The following is a 21,884-nucleotide window of genomic DNA, read 5'->3' as shown; positions in this document are numbered from 1 at the left end:
TGCTGCAATTAAACCCACCATAGGCTGGAGGTTGGAGTGCTTGGTCAGAAGGCTGATATACAAATAACAACTACTCAAAATAGCTACGCCTAGTTTGCACCAGTTTTCTGATTTGGAAGTGCCAGTCAGTCTTTTGTTATTTGTATATTAGTTCTTTGACCGAGAACTCCCCACTCCAGCCTCTGGCAGTTTTAAAGGGAATCTGTCACCCCATTTTTCGAGTGTCAGCTGCCGGCACCGCCATCAGGGGTTTATCTACAGCATATAAGCCCCCCGATGTAACCTGAAAGATAAGAAAAATGAGTTATATTATACTCACCCAGGGGCGGTCCGGCGCCTCCCATCTTGTAGCGGTGACATCCTCTTCTTTGCTTCCCGTTGTGGCTCCTGCGCAGGCACACTGCTCTGCTCTGTTGAGGGCAGAGCAGAGTACTGCAGTGCGCAGGCGCCAGGAGAGGTCCTCAACAGGGCAGAGCAGTGCGCTTGCACAGGAGCCACGAAAGGTAGCAAAGAAGAGGACGTCACCATTAGAAGATGGGAGGCGCCGGACCACAACACCCATCGGACCAAGACCGGACCGTCCCCCGGTGAGTATAATATAACTCATTTTTCTTATCTTTCAGGTTACATCGGGGTTACTTGAAAAATGGGGTGACAGATATTCTACCTACCCAGAAATTCAGGCTTCAGCCTAAGAGAGGTATACACTCTAGACACGTAGGTTCCCAGCAAACTGGAGACCGCCTTGTGGTTGGCTGCTGGGCATGCATGAATTGGCCAGTAATTGGCAGTAATATATTTCATATATTACATGCCTTAGCACTACAGAATGCAGCTTTATTTGTTTGTTATATATAGCGATTATCTATTCTTAGTTTGCACCTGTACACACCAGTTTTCTGATTTTGAAGTGCCAGTCAGTTTGTTGTTATAAGTATTCATAGTAGACATTTCTGCACCAAAAACAGGAAAAGTGACACATAAAATATGTACATTTTTATGCATTTTTATTTGAATAGATGAAAAACATGGCAAAAACACTAAAAGAATTGACATACTGCAGATTTGAAACCGCTTCAAAACGGCAAGGAAAAAATAAGCAATGTGTATGAGATTTCAGAAATCTCATTCATTGTGCCTGGACAGTAAAATGTTGCATTATTTCATTTAAAAACGCAATGTGTGAACAAGCCCTAAGATTCTTGGGACAGTCACATGTTCTACATTCAATGAGCTGCAGGTTCAGGGGAGCATGGAGATTTTGGCAAGGGGTAACAATCTCATTTATTTTTAGACACGTTATAGATGCTTTTTAATGATCTACTCTCTACGCTCATTCACTCATTCTGTTTGTCTTTTTTAAATGTCCATTTATTGCAATATATATATATATATATATATATATATATATATATATATATATATATATATATATATACAGTGGGGAAAAAAGAATTTAGTCAACCACCAATTGTGCAAGTTCTCCCACTTAAAAAATTGATAGAGGCCTGTAATTGACATCATAGGTAGACCACAACTATGAGAGTCAAAATGAGAAAACAAATCCAGAAAATCACCTTGTCTGATTTGGCAAGATTTATTTTGCAAATGGTGGAAAATAAGTATTTGGTCATTAACATATGTTCATCTCAATATTTTGTTATATATCCTTTATTGGCAATGACAGAGGTCAAACGTTTTCTGTAAGTCTTCACAAGGTTGGCACACACTGTTGGTGATATGTTGGCCCATTCCTCCATGCAGATCTCCTCTAGCGCAGTGATGTTTTGGGCCTGTCGCTGGGCAACATGGACTTTCAAGACCCTCCAAAGGTTTTCTATGGGGTTCAGATCTGGAGCCTGGCTAGGCCACTCCAGGACCTTCAAATACTTCTTACAAAGCCACTCCTTCGTTGCCCAGGCGGAGTACTTGGGAACATTATCATGCTGAACGACCCATCCACGTTTCATCTTCAATGCCCCTGCTGATCGAAGGAGGTTTGCACTCAAAATCTCAGAATACATTGCCCCATTCATTCTTTCATGTACACGGATCAATCATTCTGGTCCAGTTACAGAGAAACAGCCCCAAAGCATGATGTTGCCACCCCCATGCTTCACAGTAGGTATGGTGTTCTTTGGATGCAACTCAGCATTCTGTCTCCTCCAAACACGACGAGTTTCATTTCTACCAAACAGTTCTACTTTGGTTTCATCAGACCATATGACATTATCCCAGTACTCTTTTGGATAATCCAAATGCTCTCTGGCAAACTTCAGACCGGCCAGAATATGTAATGGCTTAAGGAGGGGACACATCTGGCATTGCAGGATCTGAGTCCATGGCGCCGTAGTGTGTTACTGATGGTAGACTTTGTTACGGTGGTCCCAGCTCTATGCAGGTCATTCACTAGGTCCCCCCGTGTGGTTCTGGGAGTTTCTTCATTCTTGTGATCATTTTGACCCCACGGGGTGAGATCTTCCATGGAGCCCCAGATCGAGGGAGATTATCAGTGGTCTTGTATGTCTTCCATTTTCTTATTATTGCTCCCACAGTTGATTTCACCACATCAAGCTGCTTGCCTATTGCAGATTACGGTCTTCAAAGCCTGGTGCAGGGCTACAATTTTGGTGTTCTTTGACAGCTCTTTGGAGTTTGGAATGTGACTGTTTGAGGTTGTGGACAGGTGTCACTTATACTGATAACATGTTAAAACAGGTGCCATTACTACAGTTAATGAGTTGAGGGCAGAGGAGCCTCTCAAAGAAGAAGTTGCAGGTCTGTGAGAGCCAGAAATCTTGCATGTTTTTAGGTGATCAAATACTTATTTTTCACTTCATTTGCAAAATAAATTTTGCCAAATCAGTCAAGGTGATTTTCTGGATTTTAAGTGGGAGAACTTGCAAAATTGGTGGCTGACTAAATACTTTTGTATCCCAATGTATATCAACATTAACAGAAATAAACACTTGAAATAGTTCACTCTGAATATAATGACTCTAAATAATATATGACTTTAAATGTATTGAAGAACTGAAATAAATTAACTTTTTGATGATATTCTAATTTTGTGAGAAGCACCTGTGTACAGCTGTGCTCAAACGTTTACATACCCAGCAGACTTTTTGCTTTCTTGGCCTTTTTTCAGAGAATATTAATGATAACACCAAAACTTTTTCTCCACTCATGTTTAGTGGTTGGGTGAAGCCATTTATTGCCAAACTACTGTGCTTTCTCTTTTTAAATCCTAATGACAACCCAAAACATCCAAATGACCCTGATCAAAAGTTTACATACCCCATTTCTTAATACCATGTATTGCCCCCTCTAACTTCAATGAAAGCATGAAGTCTTTTGTGGTAGTTGTTGATGAGGCTCTTTCTTTTCTCAGATGGTAAAGCTGCCCACTCTTGGCAAACAGCCTCCAGTTCCTGTAAATTCCTGGGCTGTCTAGTATGAACTGTGTGCTTGAGATCTCCCCAGAGTGGCTCAATGATATTGAGGTCAGGAGACTGAGATGGTCACTCCAGAACCTTGACTTTGTTCTGCTGTAGAAAATGACAGGTCGACTTAGTCTTGTGTTTTGGATTGTTGTCAATTTGAAACATCCAAATACTTCCCATGCGCAGCTTCTGGGCTGATGATTGCAAATGCCACAAAGTATCTTGCCTACAATATGCAAAACAGCACAGAGACAAGCCTCAAAATTCCTGGAACAAGGTAATTTGGAGTGATGAGACCAAAATTGAACTTTTTGGCCACAACCATAAACGTTACATTTGGAGAGAGGTCAGCAAGGCCCATGATGAAAGGAACACCATTCCTACTGTGTTAGCACCACGTCAGCTTCCCGGTGTGTCAATCTACTTACCTGTGCTGCTGTTGGTCTGTCTCCCCCTCATGCTCCACATGCTCCCAGTAGCACTTCCAGCCGGGCCTCTGGCCATGTTCTAAGGGCATGCTGGCACGCACCCACCCTCTTAAAGGGCCAGTGCGTGTACTTACTATTTCCTTCCCAGCCAATGGTTTTGAAGCAATATGTATATATTGCTTCCTTTCCAGTGCGGAGGTGCCTGAGCAACCTTCCTGTTACAGTCTATGTTGTGTAAGGTTGCATACCAGTTCAGGTCCTGCCTGCTGTATCCCAAGTGCAAATCCTTTCTGCTGTACTCTAAATACAAATCTTGCCTGCTGTACTCTAAGAAATCAAAATGAGAAAATGGTTGCACTAAATTGCATTAAGGCATATCAAATTGAAATACATGAAATGTGAATAGCATAATGACTTTTGAAATTTAGGAAAAACACATGAAATGCTTAGCACAAAATTTGGCCAAAAAATGTGAGCCCATTCACCTACGTCAAGGTAATCATGATTGAATGGGTCCCTAACCTAACTGCCTAGTAAACCTACAGGGCATAGTGTGGAAAAGTGATTGCCTCCCACTTAAAACATAAATTAACTTTGGTTTATCATTTCTTTGGGAAGCTGAGTTCAAGATCCCTAGCCACACACAGCTATGTATTTTTTATGAATTTTTTAGGAAAAAAAGTAAAAAATGGATATATTTTCATGTTTTACAGTTTAAAAATTTTAAAAATGACAATGGGTCAGTGCAAAAGTCAGGCACCCTGCATATTTAGTACCTAGTAGCACCCCCTGTTAAAAGTATCACATCTTGTGAACACTTTTTGTAGCCAGCAAAAAGTCTTTCAATTCTTCTTTGAGGGATTTTCATCCATTCTTCCTTGGAAATTCTTCCAGTCCAGTGAGATTCCTGGGTCATCTTGCATGCACTGATATTTTGAGGTGTAGCCACAGATTTTCACTGATGTTCAGATCAAGGGACTTTGAGGCCCCATTGTAAAATTTTGTATTAGTCTATTGTGGATTTTGATGTGTGCTTAGGATCATTATCCATTTGTAGAAACCATTCTCTTTTCAACTTCAGCTTTTTTTTTTGCAGATGGTGTTATGTTTGCATCAAGAATTTGTTGAAATTTCATTGAATTCATTCTTCCCTCTACCTGTGAAATGCTTTATGGTTATCGAAATGTTCTTTTCCTCCAATTCTGTGCCCTTTTTTTCCCATACACCTTTGATCATTGTGGTGAAAGAGTTCTATTTTATCCTCATCAGTCCACAGGACATATTTCAAAATGCATCATTTATATGTTCTCTACGAAATTAAACCCATAGATCAAGTTAAGGTGACAAATGAACTGAATTAGATATATGAATAACAAAGAGCTACAGTATATGATGCCCAAAAAAAAAACAGATTTTATTTAACCCCTTTCTGACATTAGACGTAATAATCTGTCCATGTGTCCTAGGTCTATCTGACCAGGGACGGATTATTATGTGTACGCGATCGCCCGTGCACACGGGGGTTGTGTGGACGATCGCCACCGGATGTCAGCTGACTCTGACAGCTGACACCTGGCACAAAGTGCCAGAGAGGTCACAGACCGTTTCCTTCACTTTAACCCCTGAAATGCTGCAATCGAACGAGATCGCAGCTTTCCGGGACCTGGCAGAGAGCTGACAGCCCCTCTGCCTTTGGATGGGAGATCCCACAGCGTGACACGGGGTCCTGATCGTTTCCATGGTGACACGATGTCGTCATGATGACATCCGGGTCACCAGCGCTAGGAAAAATGCTGATCTTGCGCAGTGCATGATCAGCAAGTCTTTCTGTCAGTGCAGAGCTGCTGCATCTCCATGCTGTAGAAGCGATCAGCCTGCAAAAAATGATAGTCCCTTAGTGGTACTAAGTAAAAAAATGAACTTTTTTTAAAATAATTGTAAAAATATATATATTTTTTTAAATCAATAATAATAAAAAATCAAAAGATATTGTATCGAGAAATAAATATTTGTATGAAAAAAATTATTAGCAATAAAAGTACCCATATGTCGTATCGCCATGTCCGTAACAACCCAACCTATAAAACTGTTCCACTAGTTAACCCCTTTAGTGAACGGCATAAAAAATAACAAGGAATGTGGAATAAAATGCGATAAAAATGACGGATATAAATAAACATGGTACAGCTGAAAACATCATCTTGCTTCGCAAGAATCAAGCTGCCATACAGTTCCATCAGTGAAAAATAAAAAAGTTATAGCTCTCAGAATAAAGCGGTGCAAAAATAATTATTTTGGCTCTAAAATAATTTTTATTGTGTAAACCCGCCAAAACATAAAAAAAGATATAAGTGGGGGATCGATGTAATCGTACTAACCCAAAGAATAAAACTGCCTTATCAATTTTACCACACACGGAGTGGTATAAACACCCCCCAAAAAATTCCCAAAACGCTGTTTTGTGTTCATTCTGCCTCCCAAAAATTGGAATAGAAAACGATCAAAAAATGTCATGTGCCCGAAAATGGTACCAATAGAAACGTCAACTCGTCCTGCAAAAAGCATGTCATCACATGACTCTGTGGGACAAAATATGGAAAAATTACAGCTCTCAAAATATGGTGATGTAAAAACAATTTTTTGCAATAAAAAACTTCTTTTAGTGTGTGCCAGCAGCCAAGCATAAAATCCCAATATAATATGGTATCACTGTGATCGCACTGACCTTAAGAATAAAGTTGCCTTATCACTTATAGCCCACAAGGAAAGGCATAAAAAATAAATAAAACTATTTTTTTGCCTGCTGTTGTTTTTTTCATTTTACTTCCAAAAGATCACACTAAGGCTTGGCGTACATTTATTTATCCTGCACTCTGCACTGAGCGCTTGCATCGGGGTTTCCATGTAAGTCTCTGAAATACGTGATTGAGATGGAATCTCTGGCGAAGATTCGCTATAATGAGGCAGATGGAGACATTGTGGATGCCGTCTGACCTGTGATCTGGCGGTGTCCGTCTTTATAGGATTTCATAAAAGTGCCTTTGGCCACAGTTTTGTGCACTTCTGTAAAGAAGGACACCACTGAACAGAGGCCAGATGGAGTCCAGAGTAACTCTGCTGCCTCATTATAGTGAATGGATCCCTCGGGGGTTTCAACTGAATCACGTCACTCAGAGATTTAGATGGACACCCACAAGTAAGTGCTCAGCATAGAGTGCCAGAGAACTGTGATCCAAAACATTATGTACCTGTGATCCGGCAGTGTCCGTCTTTTTAGGATTGCATAAAAGTGCCTTCGGCCACAGTTTTGTACACTTCTGAAAAGAAGGACACTGCTGAACAGAGGCCAGATGGAGTCCAGAGTAACTCTGCTGCCTCATTATAGTGAATGGATCCCTCGGGGGTTTCATCTGAATCACGTCACTCAGAGATTTAGATGGACACCCACAAGTAAGTGCTCAGTGTTGAGCGCCAGATAACTGTGATCCAAAACGTTATTTAAAATGTTCCCAATAAAAGCTTCAACTCAATCCACAAAAAAAGCAAGTCCCCACTCTGGTCTGTCATCTGTTAATGGAAATATATGGGGCTTCCACGTTACTGGTAGTACATAGACCCTGGAAAAGCAAAATGGCTCCTTACCCGGCAAAAGAAATTCAGCAAATTCTGTGCTCTCAAATCCAAATGCCCGGCTCCCTTATGAGCCCCACAGTTTTCCTAAACCACATATAGCGACCACTTTTCTGGCATTTCTGAAGCGATGAGAGCCAACCTAGCTTATGGATGCATGCCTCCAGAAGCATGGGATGGGCATAATGTACTGGTGACTACAGCATGCAGGTCACTGAAGCAGCAGTTTGCAATTTTCACTCGGCAACATTCATTGCTGCTTGTTTCTGGAAAATACCCATGGAGTCAAAATCGTCACTACACCTGTTGATAAATTCCCCAAGGGATATAGTTTCCAAAATGGGGTCACTTGAGAGTGGATTCTGCTCTTCTAGCAATTAGAGGCTCTGTATATTCAGTTTGCAAACTGTTCTAGGAAAATCTGAGCTACAGGAGGCAAATGGCACTCCATTCCTCCAGAGTCTCTCCATATGCCTAAGTAGTACTGTACAGCCAAATGTAGAGTATTGCCACGTTCACTAGAAATTGTGGAACAAATATTTGTGCCATTTTTACCTACTTCTTGTGTGAAAATGTAAAATCTGGGGCTAAAACTAAATTTTGGTGATAAAAATGTAGCTATTTTTTATTTGCCCAATGGTATAAAATTCTGTGACACACCCATGGTATCAATATGATCACTGCATCCCTAGGTTAATTCATTGAGAAGTGTAGTTTGTAAAATGGGGTCACTCATTGGTAGCTCTGATGTTCTAGCACCTCATGGGCTCTCCCAGTGAGTCATGGCACCTGCAAACCATAACAGTAAAATCTGGCGCTCCTTGCCTTCTAAGGTTTGCACTGTGCCTGAAAAACATTTCCTAATTACATGTAGGGTATTGCCGCACTCAGAAAAAAATGGACCTCAGTTTGTTGTAAAAAAAATCCTATTAGCACTTAGAAAAATTAAAAACTTAGGGCTAAAACAACATTGTAGTGGTAAAAATGTAATTTATTCTTTCTTCAACGCTCAGTGGTATAAAATTCTGTGAGGCAAATGTGGTGTCAGTATGATCACTGCACCAATAGATACATTCACTGGGGAGTGTAGTTTGTAAAATGAGTTCACATATAGGGGGTTTCTGTTGTTCTGGCACCTCAGGGGCTCTGCCAATGTGACATGGCACCCTCAAACCATTCCATCAAAATCTGAACCGCTGTATGGCTCCTATTCCCTTATGAGATTTGCAATTTGCCTCAAAAGTAGTATTCCCCACATGTGGGGTATCGACATACTCAAGAGAAATTGCACAACAAACTGTATGGTGCAATTTCTCCTGGTACCCTTATGAAAATGAAAAATTTGGGGTCAAAATATCATTTTTGTGGGGAAAATGTGATTTTTTTTTATTTTCACTGCTCAATGTAATAAACTTCTGTGAAGCACCTGGGGGTTCAAGGTGCTCACTATGCATCTAAGTACATTCCTTGAGGGGTCTAATTTCCAAAATGGGGTCACTTATGGGGGGTTTCCACTGTTTAGGCACAGCAGGGGTTCTCCAAATGGGACATGACATCCACTAATGATTCCAGGAAATTTTACATTCAAAAAGTCTAATGACTCTCCTTCACTTCTGAGCCCTGCCATGCGCACAGTAGTTTTCTCCCTCATATGGGGTATCGACATACTCAGGAGAAATTGGGCTACAAATTGTATGGTGCAATTTCTCCTGTTACCCTTATGAAAATGCAAAATTTGGGGTAAAAACATTTGTGGGGAAAATTATTAGATTTTTTTTATTTTTACTGCTCAACATTATAAACTTCTGTGAAGAACCTGATAGTTCAAGGTGCTCACCACACATCTAGATCAGTTCCCTGAGGGGTCTAGTTTCCAAAATCGGGTCACGTATGGGGGATTTTCACTGTTTAGGCACATCAGGGGCTCTCCAAATGTGACATGGCATGCGCCAATTGTTCCAGTAAATTTTGCATTCAAAATGTCAAAAGTCCTTCCGAGCTCAACCGTGCGCCCAAACAGTGGTCTTCTCCCTCATATGGGGTATCGGCATGCTCAGTAGAAATTACACAACAAATTCTGGGGTCCATTTTTTCCTGTTACCCTTGTCAAAATAAAAACATTTGTATCTGAAGTCATTTTTTTTGTGAAAAAAGTTAATTTTTTTTTCAAAAAATTCCTGTGAAGCACCTAAGTGGTTAATATACTTTTTGAATGTGTTTTTAAGCAGCTTGAGGGGTGCAGATTTTAGAATGGTGACACTTTTGGGTATCTTCTATCATATAGACCCCTCAGAGTGACTTTAAATGTGATGTGGTCCCTAAAAAAATGGTTTTGTAAATTTTGCTGGAAAAATGAAAAATTGCTGGTCAACTTTTAACCCTTTAAACAACCACAAGACGAATTTCATCAACCAAGGTATCATTGTAATCAGTATAATGGCGCCGACCTGACACTGTCTGTAGGTTACTGTGCACAATCCGACAGACAGGGTGCCTTTAAGGTAAAATATTTTAAATATTAATCAGTTTTTTCTTCCATCTGAATAGTTTTCAATTCTACAGAATGACACATCATGTATAATACCGTAATTGCATGTGTGTCCTATTTATAATCATTTGTATCATAAAAGCTATAACTTATGTTCACATTATTTTCTCTTAGTAGTATAGTAGAAGAATGCCGATCGTCAAAATACCTGTCATTCAGAAGTTTGGGATTATCTCAACAAAATATCACAATGAACTCCAGAAAAAGTTATTGGAGAGAACAGAAGAACATGTGAAAAGCAAATGTAAAAGGTACAATTTTAGTTCTAGTTAAGTATGATATGAAATCCATTCTCTTTCTACTAGAACATCTTGGTCCTGATCCATGAATGTGTTTTTGCCATAATTCTGTCTTAAGACACCTTCAAATGTTGCAAACTTTTTCCACAAGTCAAAGTTGCACACAAAATTGAAAACTTTTGGCTTTTTTACGCCAGTCATGTCTAGGCTCACCAAAGTGCATGGAGCTGGGGCGAGATGGGTCATGGCGCTGGGTGGTGGCATAACTTCTGGCACATGCCAGTTGTAAAGTACTCCTAATTAATTAAGTAGCGTGAATTTGTGAATGAATTAAGCAACCTTTACTCCAGCTCTCCCGTTCATTAAGACACTTGTGCAAAACACCAGTCTTAGTGATTTGGACCCATAGTTTACATGAGTTGAAATACAATATACAAAGCCAAAATACAAATAATATACAATGTATGAAAAACATTTCAGGTATCACAAGATAACAATATAAAAAATGTGACATGCAAGATATACAAATAAGGGGATTGTCCAGTATTAGAATATCATGAATACTTTCTATTATCGACACGGTTATGTGTGGTAGTTCAGCTGCATTCAATTCTGAGGAGCTGAGCTTTATTAGCACCCTTAAACTTTTGACTAATGGGGTGATTTTTTGGAAAAAATAGACATGTTTTTCCAATCCAGGGTAATCTCTTTAACAAAATACAGAAAAATAAAGCTGAACTTACTGTTCATGATTTTATCTGATCTGTGGGATCCTGATGGGTGATTATCAGCAACAAGATCTTAATAGACTAAAGTCCCCGGACACCTGCGCAGTTCTGGTCTTAAAGATGACCTGTCACCATCTCAAAAACCAGGGGAAGAGTCTTGAGGAGATCATTTGCATATTCCCAGTGCCTTCTGGGATAAGTGAAGAGTCTCCGTGAGCTCAACGATCACTGGGTTTTGGCCGTTGCAGCTGAAAAGAGGAAATCGGAAAGCCAGGGGAAGAGTCTTGAGGAGATCATTTGCATATTCCCAGTGCCTTCTGGGATTAGTGAAGAGTCTCCGCGAGCTCAACGATCACTGGGATTTGGCCGTTGCAGCTGAAAAGAGGAAATCGGAAAACCAGGGGAAGAGTCTTGAGGAGATCATTTGCATATTCCCAGTGCCTTCTGGGATAAGTGAAGAGTCTCCGCGAGCTCAACGATCACTGGGTTTTGGCTGTTGCAGCTGAAAAGAGGAAATCGGAAAACCAGGGGAAGAGTCTTGAGGAGATCATTTGCATATTCCCAGTGCCTTCTGGGATAAGTGAAGAGTCTCCGCGAGCTCAACGATCACTGGGTTTTGGCCGTTGCAGCTGAAAAGAGGAAATCGGAAAACCAGGGGAAGAGTCTTGAGGAGATCATTTGCATATTCCCAGTGCCTTCTGGGATAAGTGAAGAGTCTCCGCGAGCTCAACGATCACTGGGTTTTGGCTGTTGCAGCTGAAAAGAGGAAATCGGAAAACCAGGGGAAGAGTCTTGAGGAGATCATTTGCATATTCCCAGTGCCTTCTGGGATAAGTGAAGAGTCTCCGCGAGCTCAACGATCACTGGGTTTTGGCCGTTGCAGCTGAAAAGAGGAAATCGGAAAAACCGCGCGCCTATCGGCGCGCAAAATTTGGCTCATCTTTCATCGTTTTTAAGAAATCTCAAGATGGAAGAGGCCAGGAGCCATTTGGTGAGCTGCATTTCTTGCTACATGTTCACAGATTTACCAGTGGAAAAGCCAAACTTCACATGCCACAAATGCAAGCTTGTGTCCCTGTTGGAGGAAAAGTTGCAAAATCTCGAAGAGAGGTTAGCTACGTTGAAGATCATTAAGGAAGGTGAAGAGTTCTTGGACAGAGCAGAATTATCTCTTCATGTTACAGAAAGAGAAGAAATTCGAAGTGCACCTGAAGAAACAGAGGAATGGAGACATGTGACCCAGAGAAGCAGGAGGATCAGGAGGCAGTCAGCACCCATACTGCTCAGGAACCAGTACCAGGCTCTCACGCAGGAAAACAATGAAGAAATACATCAGGATAAGACTTTGCCAACAAACAGCAACCTTGTACGCCCTCAGAGTCCTCCTGGATGGAGAAAGAAAAATGTTGTGAAGAAGAAACGGAGAGTGGTGGTCATGGGGGATTCCCTGCTGAGAGGAACAGAGGCCGCTATCTGCAGACCGGATATAACTACAAGAGAAATGTGCTGTCTTCCAGGTGCAAAAATTAAAGATGTGTCTGACAGGATATCAGGACTCTTCAGACCTACAGATGACTACCCATTCCTGCTACTACATGTGGGGACAAATGACACCGCAAGAAACGACCTGGAAATCATCTGCAGAGACTTTGAAGACTTAGGCAAGAAAGTGAAAGAACTGGGAGCGCAGGTGGTCTTCTCTTCCATCCTCCCAGTGGATGGCCATGGAACAAGGAGGTGGAATAAGATTCTGCAGGTGAACAACTGGCTACGTCGATGGTGCCGTCAGCAACGATTTGGATTTCTGGATCACGGAGTGAACTACTTATACGATGGACTACTTGCTAGAGATGGGGTGCACCTTACGAAGACTGGAAAGCATGTATTTGGAAGTCGCCTTGCTACACTTGTAAGGAGAGCTTTAAACTAGAACAACATGGGAAGGGAAGCAAAAGACCAGAAAAAGCCATACACCTGACAAATGCTATTGAGAACTCTGCTATTAGAAGTGGAAAGGAAGAACAAAGACGAAAGAATCTAATTAATAAAAATATTGGAGAAAGAGAAACCAATCACAAACTAAAATGTTTCTATACTAATGCACAAAGCATGGGCAACAAACAAGGAGAATTGGAACTACTAACACAGGAAAAGAAATATGATGTAATTGGAATCACTGAAACTTGGTGGGACAATACACATGATTGGAATACAAGACTAGAAGGATACAACTTATTTGCAAGAAACAGACTTGATAAACGAGGAGGGGGTGTCGCATTGTATGTTCGAAACGCGTATATCTGCACAGAGATTGAAGCTTCAGAGACTGGGAGTTCTGTGGAAACTGTTTGGGTAAGAATACAAGGACAGAACAATGGAAAGGACACCATTGTAGGCATTTACTACAGGCCGCCTGTGCAAGCCGAAGATATAGATGAACTCTTTATGCATCAGATGGCCAAGTTCTCCAAAAAATATGACATAGTTGTCATGGGAGATTTCAACTATCCAGACATTTGTTGGGAATCTCTCTCAGGCAAAACTAACAGGTCAAGGAAATTCTTATCCTCTCTTGCTGACAACTTTATCTTCCAAAAGGTAAGGGAGAAAACAAGGGGAACTGCTACCTTGGATCTAATCCTTATAAACAGGGAGGAAATGGTTGAGGAGGTAAAAGTGGCTGGGACCATAGGAGGTAGCGACCATGCTATTTTAGAATTTTGGATAACTAGAGGTGGAAGACCTGTGAAGACTCAGACGTCAAGGTTAGATTTCAGAAAGGCAGATTTTAAGGGATTCAGAAAGAGAATTGGAGGGATCCAATGGCTGGATATCCTTAAAGACAAAAATGTCCAGGAAGGATGGGAAATCTTGAAAAATGAAATTCTCAAAGCACAGTTGTTAACAATTCCGAAAAGAGGGAAGAATAGGAAGCATTTAAGGAAACCAGGATGGATGAACACAGAACTTAAGCACATGCTAAAAAGGAAGAAAAAAATGTTTATAAAATGGAAAGAGGGAGGCATATCTAAAGAAGAATATAATGCTGTCTGCAGAACCTGCAGGGCACAAATCAGATTATCTAAAGCTGAAAATGAACTGAGGCTTGCAAGAGATGTCAAAAGCAATAATAAAGGATTTTGGGGATATGTCAAAAGTAAAAGAAAAGTCAAAGATGCTATAGGATTTTTACAGGATGAAAATGATGAAATGGTAAGACAGGATGTTGAGAAGGCTGAACTTTTAAATTCCTATTTTGCATCTGTTTTCTCTCAGAAAGGAAATGCAACATCAACTGTTATTCACTGTCCTATTAAGGGAATAGAAGAATCCAGGATATCTATAAACAGAAAGATAGTGAGGAAACACTTAGCTAACCTAAATGAATTCAAGTCTCCAGGTCCAGATGAATTACACCCCAGAGTACTGAAGGAGATAGCAGAAGAAATTTTTGAACCCCTCTCCATAATCTTTGAAAATTCTTGGAGAACAGGAGAAGTGCCAGAAGACTGGAGAAGAGCAAATGTTGTTCCTATCTTCAAAAAGGGGAAGAAGGTGGACCCAGGCAACTATAGGCCGGTGAGTCTGACTTCTATACCAGGAAAGATCTTTGAACAAATTATTAAACAACATGTATGTCAATACCTGGATAAGAATGAAGTGATTAAACAGAGTCAGCATGGGTTTGTAACTAATAAGTCATGTCAGACTAACTTAATTTCCTTCTATGACGGTATCACTGATTGGGTGGATCAAGGAAATGCTGTAGATATAGTATATCTTGACTTCAGCAAAGCATTTGACAAAGTCTCTCATACAATCCTTATTGAAAAAATGACTAAGTATGGAATGGACAAGGCAACTGTTAGGTGGATTCATAACTGGCTTAGTGATCGGACCCAAAGAGTGGTCGTAAATGGCTGCACATCCAGTTGGAAGAATGTCTCAAGTGGGGTACCACAGGGCTCTGTCCTGGGCCCTGTATTGTTCAACATCTTTATCAACGATTTAGATGAAGGAATTGAGGGTAAACTGATTAAATTTGCTGATGACACAAAGCTAGGAGGGATAGCTAATACTAGAGAAGAGAGAGAGAGGATTCAAAAAGATTTAAATAAACTGGAGAAGTGGGCAGCAACTAACAGAATGGTTTTTAACAGGGAGAAATGCAAAGTACTACATCTGGGCAATAAAAATGAAAAAAGCATATATAGAATGGGAGGAATAGGGCTAAGTGACAGCACATGTGAAAAAGACTTGGGTATACTAATAGATCACAGACTGAATATGAGTCAACAGTGTGATGCAGCAGCAAAAAAGGCAAATGCAATTCTAGGATGTATTAACAGAAGCATACAGTCTAGATCACGTGAAGTCATTATTTCCCTCTACTCCTCTTTGGTCAGACCTCATCTGGAATATTGTGTCCAGTTTTGGGCACCACATTTTAAAAAAGACATCAACAAACTGGAGCAAGTTCAGAAAAGAGCGACCAGAATGGTGACCGGTCTGCAAACCCTGTCTTATGAGGAAAGGTTGCAGGATTTGGCAATGTTTAGTTTGCAAAAGAGAAGACTGAGAGGAGACTTAATAGCTGTCTACAAATATCTAAAGGGCTGTCACATTGTAGAAGGATCAACTTTATTCTCATTTGCACAAGGAAAGACTAGAAGCAATGGGATGAAACTGAATGGGAAGAGACACAGATTAGATATTAGAAAAAACTTTTTGACAGTTAGAGTGGTCAATGAGTGGAACAGGCTGCCACGAGAAGTGGTGAGTTCTCCTTCAATGGAAGTCTTCAAACAGAGGCTGGACAGACATCTGACTGGGATGATTTAGCGAATCCTGCTTTGAGCAGGGGGTTGGACCAGATGGCCCAGGAGGTCCCTTCCAACTCTACGATTCTATGATTCTATGATTCTATGATTCAAAAGTGTCCAGTTTTCTCTCTCATTTTATTCCTGCTGCTCCTCTGAGTATTCCAAATTTACAAAGGAATGTGGCTCACAGGTCTCTGTGGGGGTGGTGTGCTCTGCATTATTACCCTATGAGCAATGCCCCTTTTGTAATGACCATAACAATAGCACAAAAAAACAAAAAACAGAATACTAAGTGGAGCTGTGGGAATAAAATAAGAGCAAAAACTGGACACTTTTGACCTGGCGACAGATCCTCATTAAAGCAAACCTGTCACCAAACCTGTGGCCACCGCCTTTTAGGGCTTATCTACAGCATTCTATATTGTTGTATATCTGCCCCCAACCTGACCTGGAAGAACTGAAAAATAACTTTCATTATGCTCACCTGTAGGGCGGTTCAGTCCGAGGGGTGTCGCTCTGCTTGACCCGGCGCCTCCCATCTCCTTGCGATGCCGCCCTCCTGCTTGCTTCATGTGGATGATGTACAGTATACCCGCAGCATGCACACAGCCTGCTCAGCATCGTGCTCTGGCGCAGGCGTACTTATCTGCCTTTTTGTTGAGGCAGAGCAAAGTACTGCAGTGCGCAGGTGCTGGAAAAAGGTCAGAAACCGGACCACCCCGCAGGTGGCAGTTATTTTTTAGCTCTTTCAGGTCGGCTTGGGGGCAGATAAACAGCATTAAAGAATGCTGTATATAAGCCCTGAAAGGCAGTGGCCTCATCTCAAATCGACCAAACCTGGTGACAGGTTCACTTTACGTATCTCTGAACACCAAACTTATTGCAAATTCCCAATTTCCCTTTTTTATGAGTTTTTAAGATCATCCATTCTTTGAGTTTATTTATTTTACTCACTAATCTAGACCATCATATTCCACAACCCTTTAAAGACATTGTTATCACTGTCCCTGTTGGGGCTCACAATCTAGATTCACTATAAGTATGTTTTTGGAGTTTGGGAGGAGAACATACACGAGGATAACATACAAACCCCTTGCAGATGTTGTCCTTGGTGGGATTTAAACGAAAAATCCCAGCACTGCAAGGTAATAGTGCTAACCACTGAGTCACCGTGCTGCCCATATACTCTTGGATGCACACCATGATCAATACTGTAGGAATTCTTTTGTCCTTATTATTAAAGGGAATTTGTAAGCAAGTTTTAACTATTTAACCTAAAAACAGCATGCTGAAACATAGATATCAGTGATGCCTCACTTATGAAGCTCTGTGCTGTTGTTTACTTGCAATGATTGTTTTAGCATGAGGAGCTTATCATTGCTTGGACACAGCAGTGACTCTTGGTCCAACTCTGTCCTCTTCTGTGATAAGCACCTCACTGTCTACAGTATAGACATTGTGTGTAGAGAACCTGGTGTGGGTATGAGCAAGGGCAGCTTTCTCAGGTCTGCCGCATTGCTATATCTAAAAACTTTGATTGCCTCAGATCGGCTGCATCCAGTAAGTGATACATCATTGGATTCATGGTCTCGTTGCCTACATTGTGCTGCTCTCAGATGAGGTAGCAAAAATCTGCTGACAGATTCCCTTTAACCGAGTAATCCTTTCTACACACATTTACAAATAGTGATATAGTAGACATAACAAAAAGGCAAATTTTGGTAATTATGCTACAATATTTAATGAGAAATTTACATTATTCTGTTACAATTGAGCAGACATCGTGAAAATGGGATAAAGAGAGGAAGACCAACTATATTGGTTTTCAGTTGGTTGTTATTTTCTTTATGAAATGCCACTTTTACTATTGATTGAACGTTGTGACATCAGTGTCTGAGAAGCCTTCAAAGCTGGCAACTAGTATTCATAAACTTGCTGTTACCCATTTTAGTAGGGTAAAAAAAATTGTAAGAACATAAAACATAATTTTATGGGAAGAGTCAGATGGCTGTATATATCAGACAGGGATCGGAAGGCATTGTTCGGATTGGCTGGTGGCTCTCCCAACCCAAGCGTGATATCTCCATGTATTTCTATACAGCTGTCGTGCCCAGGTTGGGAGCGCCGCCGGCCAGTCTGTGCACTGCGTTCCGATGCCTGCCCCGATTTATACTGCCATCTGACTCTTCTCTATCACTCTAGCATTTCTGCTGGTTTATTCAGTTCCCTGAAATTTTCTTCTAAGTAGTTTCAGTGCGGATCACCATTATAGGTTAAGGCTTGGGGCAGTATAAAATATTAATAGTTCAGAATGGCTTGTTCTATTACGGTAACTCTAAGGCAAAATAAGACATATCTATTAATAAAACACATAAAAGCTAAATGTACATTGAGTTGCAATCAGCCTTTGTTCTGTTAAGAGCACATTATTATAGCGGTATATGTAATAGTCTGATATAAAAATAACACCGCACTCTCCTTTGTCTTAGAACTTTCTCAGCATCTCCTATTGTTCTTTAACTACTTTTGATGATTCAAGAGAGGATTATGTTGCTTGTCAGTAAATGACATTTGAAATCATTGCATTCCTTGTGATCTTTATATAGAAAGCCCTTGGAAGTCACAGAGGAATTCATCAAACAGTTTAATGCTGCAGAAGACGTTGTGGATCAAGAGCGCATGCTTGACACGGCTAGGAAAATCCTTCATCGATGCAAGGTAAGGGGGGTATGAGACTCCTCTGCATTAAATTTGAAAATACATTACCATCTTTTTCCAACAAGGAGGCACACTTCTCAAAAAAAGTGCCTGCATCTAAGGCCTCATTCAGATGTAGCTGTAATTTATTTTCTTTACCTTCAGTGCTTTATTAGCTTTTTTCATATGCAAATGAAAACTGATGATGGTTTCCTCGTTTCTAGCAAATAGTGAAAAATGGACATTGCTAGCCCACAGCTAAGATGTCATCTTTCTGTTGTTCGAATTTCACTTAGGCCACGTTCACACGTTCAGTATTTGGTCAGTAATTTCCATGACTATTTATTAGCCAAAATCAGGAGTGGAAAAATCAGAGGAAAAGTATAATAGGAATGTAAGGGATTGAGCAGAATATCCCTTTAATGCCACCTCCCCTTTAAGGAGTTCTAATATTAATATATATTGTAAATAATGTACAGATCTTATGATGTTTCGGTACTGCAACATTACGGTGTATTACCTCCTGTTCATTGGTACTGCCACATTATGTGTTACCATGATGTAATATATTGTATGCCGTATATTGATGCTTAGATTAGGGTAAGCCAGTGCATCCTTCGGGTTCAATAGTGGAGGGCATTGTTAGTATATAGTTCCATAGACTTGGTAAGCGTAGTTCTGTTGTGGGCCACTAGATGGGGGTATACTATTGGGCCTTGTTAGGTATAGTTGATAGGTAGTTCACATAAGGGTTAACTGTAGGAGGAGCTGCTATGGGTTAAGCAAGCATAGGTCATAGGAATAAGGCAGAAGGACAAGCACACCCGGCAAGTCCACAAGGGCTCTAAGCCCAGGATGCCATAGCTGCTACGCAACGTTGTGGATAAGCAGAAAAGCACGGGCACAGACAGTCGGGTGCAGGATAAGATCAGAGCACCTGTGGAAATTACAGTTTATGACAGCAGCAGGAACGGAAAGGAAGAAGTGGTCCAAGAGTCATGCAGGGCGCAGAGTATTCACCATGTGGCAGATTTTAAATAGGGCTTTGGCATCAGGACCGGTATCTGTGTCCTTTATTTCAACCCTGAGCACTGGAACCAACTGTGCAGGAGTTTGTTCACACTGCAGTGGAATCCCTAACTGTGGACCAGCACCACGAACAGGTACGCTGGTAGAAGCTGATCGTTTTTCTGTGGGAGGAGGTCAGGATACCAGGGCCCCAGTGTCCTCGGCTGCGACTACCACCCTGGCCCCCTCTTACAGAAACACGTCACCACTTCTGTATTTTTTACCCACTCCTGGTTTAGGCTTAAATATACTGATGTAAAATACTGAGCAAATACTGAATGTGTGAATGTGGCCTTAGGCCTGTAGTCTTAAATGGGTTTCTTCACTTTTTTTGATGATTCTCAGTCTGAAAGTAAACATAAACATGAGAGCAGCCAACATTTCCAATCTCCTGTTTTTCTCTAGTCTATTTGCAGTGATTTGCAGAGTTTCATAACTTTCTATTGTGTACAAGATTATCTAAAAAAAAAATAAAAAGATAAATATAGTTACTCTTTAATGCACTGTTGTAGCCCAATAGTCCAAGCCTGAGGCTGTATGATTACCTGCAAATTCTGTTTAACGAAAACAAAGTAGAGGCGATGGTGCAGCATTTTAATAAAGGCTTACACTAGAGAGCTTCTTAATCCCTTTTCCAACCTCACAAATCTTGCTACTATGTGTTACTCAATAAATCCATTATGTTATTTTATGATGGGGTTAATTGACAACTTCCATTCTCCTGGCTTCCTGTATTCTATTACTACCTTTCATCATGCATTGCAGTTGCCTGTAAACCAGCACCTATCAATCACACTCAAAACCCCACCCAAGCCCCTCCCTACCCTCCTTCCTTTAGCTTCAATTTGCTACAGCAAAGGCCTCTTTCACATATCCTGATATTTCTGGTACTGGAAAAAAAACAGTACTGATGCTATCTGAGTCCGTGCATAAAATCCGTGTTCCATCAGTGTGCCATCCGTGAGCACCCTCAGTGTGACACTTGCCAGTGTCTGGTAAAAAGCAGTACAGTTAGCATTGTTCCCAGGTGTCGGGTGCCGGATCCAACTCTCATCATCGTCGCCTGCTCTCCCTGCGATCTGCAAGACCAGACGACGCTTATGACAGTTGTAGAAAATACCTGTAATCAATAATCATGGCCAATTCCTAGCCTATTCACTGCTTTACTCCCAAGGATGGTTTGCATGTTAATGCCTGGGCCAATTTTTACAATTCTGACCACTGTACCTTTATGAGGTAATAACTCTGGAACGCTTCCATGGATCCTGGTGATTCTGACACTGTTTTCTCGTGATATATTGTACTTCATGTTAGTGGTAAAATTTCATTCAAACAACTTGTGTTTATTTGTGAAAAAAACAAAAATTTGGCGAAAATTTCGCAATTTTCCAACTTTGAATTTTTATGCTCTTAAATCACAGAGATATGGGACTCAAAAAACTTAATAAGCAACATTTCCCACATGTTTACTTTACATCAGCACAATTTGGGAATGAATTTTTTTTTTGTTAGGAAGTTATAAGGGTTAAAAGTTGACCAGCGATTTCTCATTTTTACAACACCATTTTATATTTAGGGACCACATCACATTTGAAGTCACTTTGAGGGGTCTGTATGATAGAAAACACCCAAAAGTGACACCATTCTAAAAACTTCACCCCTCAAGGTACTCAAAACCAGATTCAAGAAGTTTATTAACCCTTCAGGTGCTTCACAGGAATTTTTTGAATGTTTAAAAAAAAAAATGAACATTTAACTTTTTTTCACAAAAAAAATTACTTCAGGCTCAATTTTTTTATTTTACCAAGGGTAACAGGAGAAATTAGACTGGAAAAGTGTCATGTCCGCCATGTTTGTCATGTCTGTTTTGTCTCAAGAACTCCTGGAGCGATGTGCATATCTTGTCTGCTGTCCTGCATGTTCACTAGAGCAGTGTGCACACTCACCTCATGTCTGAGCTGCAGGATGCCTGCGTTTCTGCTCTGCCTTCTGTGATCTTCTCGTCATGTCTAGGATTCCTGATCATGTGTTCCTGCCTGGATCCTGCACTGTCTGGTTCTGCAATCATCTCGTCACGTCTGAAACGCTGATCATGTGACGTTTCCTAAAGATCCTGCACTGTCTGGTTCGCAATCATCTCGTCATGTCTAGAACTCTGATCATGTGACCTGTCTAGGTTTCAGCACTGGATCTGCAGTCGTCTCGTCATGTCTGGAACTCTGATCATGTGACTGTGCTCTGTTATCCTGTGGGTCTGAACCCGGAAGTGCTCCCCTGGTC

The 21,884-nt window shown here is 40.8% G+C and overlaps 1 protein-coding gene across 3 annotated transcripts in view; it reads left to right on the top strand.

Annotated features, from left to right (window-relative positions):
• TMEM232 (transmembrane protein 232) overlaps positions 1–21,884 on the top strand; it is a 490,587-nt gene that overhangs the window by 44,083 nt on the left and 424,620 nt on the right. For 2 of the 3 annotated variants that reach the window (XM_073549409.1, XM_073549521.1), the window contains exons 2-3: positions 10,164–10,300; positions 18,446–18,557. In XM_073549409.1, coding sequence (XP_073405510.1) covers positions 10,179–10,300; positions 18,446–18,557 — 234 coding nt within the window. In that variant the 5' untranslated portion in view covers positions 10,164–10,178. The remainder of the gene's footprint in view (positions 1–10,163; positions 10,301–18,445; positions 18,558–21,884) is intronic. The other variant, XM_073549444.1, reaches the window with a different exon arrangement.

This window comes from Dendrobates tinctorius, unplaced genomic scaffold (assembly GCF_039654945.1).
Source record: "Dendrobates tinctorius isolate UK_male_01 unplaced genomic scaffold, ASM3965494v1 ptg000003l, whole genome shotgun sequence".
NCBI classification, from domain to species: domain Eukaryota; kingdom Metazoa; phylum Chordata; class Amphibia; order Anura; family Dendrobatidae; genus Dendrobates; species Dendrobates tinctorius.
The sequence above is the reverse complement of the archived record's forward strand: the minus strand, read 5'-3'. Positions and strand labels throughout refer to the sequence as shown.